At 45.3% G+C, this 8,493-nt stretch overlaps 1 protein-coding gene across 1 annotated transcript in view; it reads right to left on the bottom strand.

The window, feature by feature from the left end:
- Positions 1–3,677, bottom strand: part of Gcn1 (GCN1 eIF2 alpha kinase activator homolog) — a gene marked incomplete at its 5' end in the record, with an annotated part of 58,570 nt that extends 54,893 nt beyond the window's left edge. Inside the window, 1 exon segment of the mRNA XM_013520334.1 lies at positions 3,575–3,677. Coding sequence (XP_013375788.1) covers positions 3,575–3,677 — 103 coding nt within the window.
- Between the last annotated feature and the right edge of the window lie 4,816 nt (positions 3,678–8,493).

Genomic DNA, 8,493 nt, shown 5'->3' with positions numbered 1-8,493 from the left:
AGGTAGGTAGGCAGGTAGCTAGATAGACAGACAGTAAGTACAAGCCAGTGTGCTTCTATGCTTCTAGCTATTTGGGATAGGAGAATCACTTGAGCCCAAGAATTTAAGGCTAGCTGACATAGTAAGACCTCATCTCAAAAGAAAAAAAGTACAAGATTAAAGTACCATGAGAAGTCAGAAAGGGACAAAGCACCTGTAACTAGAGTGGTTTCAGAATGTGTGAAAGGCCCAGGGATGGTGGCGCACACCTGTAATCCCAGCATTCGGGAAGGTGAGGCAGGAGAATCACCGTGGGTTTGAGGCCTGCCTGGGCTACACAGCGAGTCTAAGGCCAACCTGAGCTACACAGTGAGACCCTGTGTCAAAAAAAAAGAATGTGTGAAGGACGCATATGCTTGGTCTAGTAGATCAGTAGGCTGTGGGAAAATGGAAAAAGAAGTATGTTCTGAGTAGTGTTAACAACATGAGCAAAAGCGCAGGAATAAGAAAGATGGAGAGACTGACAACACCTGGCACTTAACTAGTGCTACTCTAACCATTTCACACACTATCTCAGTCATCGTAAGGTGGGCTCTTTCATTAAGCACACTTTAAGACGAAGAAAACAGGCAGCAGGAACCTAAGCACACCAGTCAGAGAGAAACAAGCAGTTTGGCTGAATAAGAGTGCTCAAGAAACCTGGAAAGCAAATAAATAAATAAAGTAAATTTTAAAAGTTGGGCATTGTCGTGCATGCCTGTAATCACGGCACTTGGGTAGTTGAGACAGGAGGATCACCATGAGCTCAAGGCCAATTTGGGCTACATAGTGAGTTCAAGGCCACCTTAAACCACATAGTGAAACTCTGTTTCAAAAAAAAAGCTTGGAAAGAAATATGTTGTGAGTACGCCATGCCAGACCAGAGCACACAGGTGACAGAAGCATGAGCAGTACAAGACAAAGGTGGAGGGCACACAAGAGCAGGAAGCCCAAGAAGGGATCACATGGCGTCTCACACTTCAGGTCCCAAATGACAGGGGAAATGAATGAGCCAGTTCATCCCAGGTCTCTCTAGTCCATCTGACTGGGGCTACTTCTGTGACTGAGGAAAAGAGTGAATAACTCAGGCCAGGAACTGGTGGTGACTAAGAAAATGGCGCCAGTAACAGCTAATATACCCTGTGAGCACACCACAGCCAGGCAACGCGTTAAACACCCTCCGTGCACGTTCTCAGCTGCTCCTCACACCGACCCTATGCGTGGTTCAAACCAAGGACACAGCCTCAGAGAGATAAGAGAGGCAGGTCACACAGCCCAGTGGCAGAGCCATGGCTAGAACACAGAGCCCAGCTGAGCCGTCCATCACTGACTGGCACTAGAGGTAAGAGCAGACACAGGAGATGCTGCAAGTCTTTGAAGTCTGTGGAGGCAGGATGTAGAGAGCAGCACAGAGGCCTCCGCCAGGGCAAGGCAGACCAGTGCCCCCAAGATTAAACAGCTCCGAGCAAGTCCTCAACTCCTCAGTCTAGCTAGAAACATCTCAGCCCAGCTCTTGCTGACTTACATGGCTATCTGCTCCCCGACAAATGGAGGCCAGAGTAATTGCCACTGTGCAACAGCCCCTTCTTAGACTCAGAAAATCAGGAAACGGAGAATTAATGAGCTCATGAAGGAAACAGTTAATGCTGTCCAATCAACTTGCACATCAAAGGCTACTAAGCACTTCACAAATATAGCCCATCCTGAATCCAGGGCTTTCAGGGGGAGAGAAGAATAAAATCACCCTTAAAAGGTCTGAAGTTATTCATTAGCTTGACCCACAGGAGTCAAGCGCTTCACTCCATGAACTGGCGGGTAGATGGAGTGCAGCATGGGGCAGTTATTTCACAGGGAGAGTTGACCACCGCAGCTCAGCACGTATGCACAGCTGGTAGCTAGCTAGCGTAGCTTTTACTAACCAGAACACCTGCTGAGAAAGTAACCAGAAAGACCTCTGAGGAGGCCATAAAACTCACACACTAAAGCATGAATACACATGAGAATGTCTCAGAAGCTCACACACAGCAATTTACTTCATTTACACACCGCTTTAACAAGCTTGGGTATGCTACCCAGGTAATGGCTGGGGAGAAACAGCACATGGGACGGTGAGTGGAAGAGAGGAAGGAAGTAGGCTCTTCAGTAAGCCAAGTGAAAGCTGACAGAAGGGAAGACCCAAATGCATAGAGCACGGTCCTCAAACTTGAATAAACACAGTATTCTCCTAGAGGCTTGGGCAGCGCCGCCCAGGGTTTCTGACTGCATTGCTGAGGTGAAGCTGAAAATCTCTAACAGGTTCTGAGGTGGTGCTTAAGCTGACACCAGCTGCCTTTCTGACTGCTGGGCTTAGGGGCCACACTGTGGGCATCGATGCTGTACAGTAAAACACACACACCAAAAGGAAACTCAAAAAACTGGTAAGGATTTATTGAATGAAGCAAACTGTCTTATACACCCCAGAGGGTCATAGGGCAGTGATGGTGAACACTTAAGAGCTTTCAATGGGGGCTGGGGATTTAGCTCAGTGGCACAGCGCCTGCCTGGCAAGCGCAAGGTCGTGAGTTCGATTTCCGGTACCGTAAGAAAAAAACAAACAAAAAAAAGAGCTTTCAGTGATACAAACAGCCCACTGCAGCACGCATGCCATGGGTTTGCCACCAATGTCATAGGAACATCCCTCTATTGTGGGGTGGGATCAGGATAATGAGATGTGCCCGGCTTTCCCCAGCAAACAGGAAGTTCAAGCAGTGGAACTCGCCAGTAAACCTAGCTGCTAGTTTGGAGATTGAGACAGTGGGATCACAAGTTCAACACCAGCCTGAGCAACTTAGTGTCTCAAAATAAAAAATTAAAGGGGCTTGGGATATAGCTCAGTGGTAGTATACCCCTGGGTTTAATCTCTGACTCCCAACCCAGGAGGCAGCAGCTCTCAGGGAAAACACTTCACTGAAGAAAGTTTAATAATGGCAAAATATCTTGCTGGGAATACTCCAACAGGGCAGAAGGAACCACGTCTCCCAAACTTTCTTGACTTTGGAATCCTGTACTAGCCAATCACCTCTCATCATATTGCTGACTTCCAAGAACACACATAGGGGAGAATGCTACATTTCACGTGTTTTTGTTCTCATATACTACAGAAAGACTGATGGTATCTTTTAGAAATGTTTTCAATCAAAATGGCTAAAACTGTAAAATCTTTTGACAACTGAAGGGATAAACTCTCCACTAACCCAAAATGTTTCAAGGCACAGTATAACAAGCAAAGAAAGTGAAGGCAGGAGTTGTACACAGTAGGGAAAAGATCACCATTCTAAGGTAAGTAGACAACTTTTTTCCCGTTGGTTTTTGGTTTTGTTTTTTTGAGACAGAGTCTCATTATGTAGTTCAGGATGGCCTTGAACTTACTCTGCAGTACAAGCTATCCTTAAACTTGTAGCAATCCTCCTGCCTCAGCCTCCCAAATGCTGGGATTACAGGCATTTACCACCACACCCAGCTACAATGTATTTTTGAAATGAAACAGTATCCAGGCTACTTGATGACAAATAAATACCTTTTCCAGCTACACACTTTCCCAGGTCACTGAGGATTTCTCTCCGTTCCTTCACGCTGGCTGTTGTCACCTTCCCTGCAAAACGCTTTAGTGTCTCAGAAACCTGTGAAGACAAAGCCCACAGATACAATTTCACCGGTCAGATTAGAAAACAATGAGTGCATGTGTGAGTGTGCATATGCTGGAACTGCCACACTACTGGGCTGGATAATTCCTTGTTATAGGGGTTACTTTTACACACTGCGGGATTTTTAGCAGCATTCTTGCTCTCTACCACTAACAGCAGCCAGGAGCAGTCCATTCATCTCACACCTCAGTTGTAACAAAATCTCCTCCAGACATTGTCAAATGTCTCCTGTGGGGCAAAATCCCACCCAGTTAAGGTGTACCATTTCACTCCAAGCAGTAGGCCTGGGCATGTAGCTCAGTGCTAAAGTGCTTGCCTAGCATGTCTGAGGCCCTGGGTTCTATCCCTAGCGCCACAAGGGGGCAAAGAACTTAATCCAATCAGTCAGTATACTTTAACTTGGGCTCAAGAGGCAAGGCAAAGAGCAAAAATGTCTGGACAGACAATACCCTTTTAGAACTACTCCAAATCTAGGGATGGCCTACTGTGTGCCTCGCATGTCCCTTCTACCTTACCTCACATTAGCCTCCCATAGCAGCCAGTCTAGCGGAACATCCACACATTGGCTAAAAGTGAAAGGTTAAGAGGCTGGATCCAACAGCTGCCATCTGCTGGGCATGGTGGCGCATGCTTGTAATCCCAGCATTTAGGAGGCTGAGGCAGGAGGATCACTACGAGTGTGAGGCCAGCCTGAGCTGCATAGTGAAACCCTGTCTCAAAAAGACAAAAAAAAAAAAAAGAGAGGCTGGATCCCAGTTCTGCCTCTCACTAGCTATAGGAACTCAGAAATAATGTCACTTCCTGAGCTTCCATTTCATGTATGCCATGTGGATAACAGGACCTACCCCATACAATTGTTTCAGAGATTAGTGACACAGAATGCATACTGTATTTACTCTCATCTGGGAATACAAAGTTGGCTGCTAATGCAAAGAAGTCTACAAGGGAAACATCAGTAGCCCCATCTTATCAGTGATCAAGGGGATACCTCCAAGACAGGAAGTCACTGCCCAGAGAGGAGCAGAGAGTCACAGCACCTGCATTTTTTAAACTAAACCTGAAACCAAGTAAGTTTATAAACGGATGCTAGTGAGTCCTTAGCTTTCAACAGCCACCCAAGTTAACAAAGCTGCAGCCCCTTGCTTAGGGACCCAGGGAAGACAGCAGTTTGTGAATACTCACAAAAACCTGGGAAAATCTTCTCCTGAGCGATATTCTACAAGCTACAGAGGCCACGTTGTGGATTTTATAAGTGATAGAGCAGGCGATGAGATTCATATAACCAACACACAATGGTGTCACCACTTTCTTCCGAGACTTATTTCACAGCCTTTATCAGTAGTATAAATCAAGAGTACACAAAGAAACAAAATAATGCTAGGTTTTTCTTTTATGCTTAAATGCCTACTATATTCTCTTGGCAATGAGTAAACTGATGTCCAAACTTCTACCTACATGATTTATTATTTGTTTCAACTTCAGAATACCCTTTTGTTTTCCGTGACAGGGTCTTGCAGTATAGTACAGGCTGGCTGCAAACTCACGATCCTCTTGCCTGAACCTCTCAAGTGCTGGGATCATAATTCCTCCTGAACTACATAATGAGACCCTGTCGGGGGGCGGGGGAAGGGGTAGGGACAGGGACAGAGACAGGAAGAGAAAGAGAGACAGAGAGAGTGAGAGAGAGAGAAAGAGAGAGAGATCAAAGCATCAAAGAGTCAAAGAGCCCAAGAGCCAAAGAGGTTTGTAATTAAAAACTAGTTCCTTGCCCAAGAATAACCTCTTGTGTTAGTTCTGGCTGATACTTCAGTACTTACCTGCAAACATATAAATACATGCCTTTTTTGTTTGTTTGTTTTTTGTTTTTTTCCGGTATCAGGATCCGAACTCACAACCTTGCGCTTGCCAGGCAGGTGCTGTGCTGCTGAGCTAAATCCCCAGCCCCTACATGCTTATTTTAGTACTTCTTGATTTTTTAGTTTTACTGTCTTTCCACCTTTCTTTGTCTGACCCTACCACAGTCCCTCCCCTTTTCTCCTAGTTTCATAATGTGGACTAGCTGAGTAGTTGGTGTTTGCCTTATATATAGTTATTAACTTCCTATGAATAAACTATGTTTCTTATCCTGCCCAGTTTTTATTCCACTGGAATTAACAATTGCCTGTTCCCAGCTCACCTCAGTTTGCCTTGTTTTATCTTTTTTTTTTTTTGAGACAGGGTCTTGCTGTGCAATTCAGGATGTCCTTAACTCACCATGTACCCCAGGCTGGCCTCGAAATCAGAGCAATCCTCCAGCCTCAGCATCCCGAGTGCTGGGATTATAGGCATGTGCCACCACACCTGGTTTGTTTTATCTATTCTTACCCAAACTTTTAGTTACTTGTCTAATACCTGCAGCTCAAGTATTACAGCAAGCTCTAGCCTCCTGAAGGAATCTCTCTCAGAGTTTTATCTCCTGACTCCTGAAGCAATCTGTTTTCTCTCCTGACCCTGGAAGGAATCTTTCTCAGTTTTCTCTCCTGCCAAAATTTGACAGGTGATCTTCTACAATTAAGGTGCAGTTTATCACCCTGAAAACGTACTTTTTGCTGTGCAAAGCACATCCTCCATTCTGGAGCGTCATTGAACATCTGAAAGTCTTCTAGCCTCAGGTAAGTTTGTCCAGACTCAGAACTCTAGGCTGAATCAGTTTCCTTCTGACTGAAGACAAGCCAGGCGTGGTAGCACACACCTGTAATCCCAGTACTCGGGAGGCTGAGAGGCAGGAGGATCATTCCAAGTTCGAGACCACCCTGGGCTACAAAGTGGGCTCAAGGCCAGCCTGAACTGTATAGTGAGAACCCTGTCTCAAAACAAAAAAAAAAAAAAAAAAAATTTTGCAATATATTTCCAGTTAGTTCCCAGATTTCTTCCTGCCACACACCCCAGCTTTCTTATCTGTTGGGTTAGGACTCATTTTTCTTGGGTCTGCTAAATACTTTACCACTCACTGTGACCTTCTAACTTCCCAAAGTTTGCTGTGGCCACCTATGCCTTGTTCTCTTGATCCTTGTGATGTGTGTGTGCATGCGCACGTGTATGTGCATGTGCGTGTGTGTTGCTGGGAATCAAATCAAGCCTACACATGTTAGGCAAATGCTGTACCAATGAGTTATACACTCAGCTTCCCAATTTTTTCCCTCCAATACTGCGGACTGAACCAAGGGGTTTGTGCAAGCACTTTACCACTGAGTTATACTTCTAGCCTTGGATTGTTTAAAAAAAAAAATCCCTTACTAGTTTTAATGAGTCTGGAGAAGATAGCAGAAACATATATGTATACCACCCTCTACCTAGAATTTCCACAAAGCTGTCTTCTCATGTAATACTAAACTTCTAGCTACAATTTCTCTCACAAAGAAGAATCAGCTTTTCAGGCTCAAGGCTCTTCTTTTTCTTAATCAGAAAATGAATGAAATACACTTGAGAACTTGTCACAAAACTGAAGACCACATTAAGACCCTTCAGCGAAGTCATATGCTGGTGAGATCAGATGCAAACAGCTTTCAAGTTCAGAGCTCAAGAGCAGCACTGTCCAACAGAACTTTCTGTGATGACAAAAATGGTCTCCCGAACTGACCAATGTAGCAGCCACTGGATATATGTGGTTATGTGGCTTGTGTGAGTGAAGAAATGAATTTTTAATTTCATTTCAACTAATTTAAGAATCTGCCAGGAGTGGTGGCACACACCTGTAATCCCAGCACTCGGGAGGCTGAGGCAGGAGGATTGTTGTGAGTTTGAGGCCAGCCTGGGCTACAAAGTGAGCTCAAAGCCAGCCTGAACTGCATAGCAAGACACTGTCTCCAAAAAAAAAAACCATGTGGCTGCTTCACAGCCACATGGTTAGAGGCTACCATCCTAGACAACAAAGCTCTAGAGAAGGTCTTTTTGCTCAAGTATTAAAATTAAATCCTCAGCATATTATTTCTCCAATACCCTCTTAAAATACCCAACAGACTGAGATGCTTTTTCTAGGATTCAGTATACTTCAACTTTAAACAAATTAACAGCCCCTTGTATGGGAAAGCCTTACTAAATGCTTTCCGAGTGCTCAGGGTAAGTGGTCACTCCTGATCTCAGGGCTTACACATAAAAATCAACTGATTTCCTTACCCTGGAGAGCCAGGTGATCAAAGCTGTCCTTTAGATACCAATATCTTCTCCCTTAATACTGGCTTTTCACCCTAAAACTCAGCTACAAGCAAGGATGGGTGGAGGAAAAAGGTTTCCCCAAGTCCTTCCTGAACTGCAAGGTACCCCCAAGGTGACAACACTCGAGGGTATCAAGACTTCCAAAGTAGCGACAGCTTTTTGGAAATCTAACCCTAGACCTAACAATAACCACCAAGATACGGAGCGCCACTTTCTCTCACCGAATCTTCACGACAGCCCTATAAAATAGTTACTTCAATTCCATTTATATCGAGACTTGGCAAGGTTGTCATCAGTCTAGTGTACCCAAAAAAACTCGATAGGCAGGGATTCAAATCCCAGTCAGTCTGGATCTAAAGACGGCGCTCTAAATCCCCGCACATACTAGATGCCTGAAAACCATTAACGAATGTAAAGTTTAAAGCAGACTTGGCATCGGCCCGGAACTCCATGGAAAAATTGAGCGCAGCCTCTGAAAGGCGAACTTCTGCGACTGGGAAGGCAGGGGAAGGCCCCGCCGGCTCCTCCCGCGGCTCAAGCTGGAGCCCGGACTCCCCGCGCCCGAGTCGGTCTGCGCCGCCCGGGCCGGGCCGGGCCG

This window comes from Chinchilla lanigera, unplaced genomic scaffold (assembly GCF_000276665.1).
Source record: "Chinchilla lanigera isolate Chin_1 unplaced genomic scaffold, ChiLan1.0 scaffold00054, whole genome shotgun sequence".
Taxonomy (NCBI): domain Eukaryota; kingdom Metazoa; phylum Chordata; class Mammalia; order Rodentia; family Chinchillidae; genus Chinchilla; species Chinchilla lanigera.
Note: the sequence above shows the minus strand (reverse complement) of the source record. Positions and strands in the feature narration are given on the sequence as shown.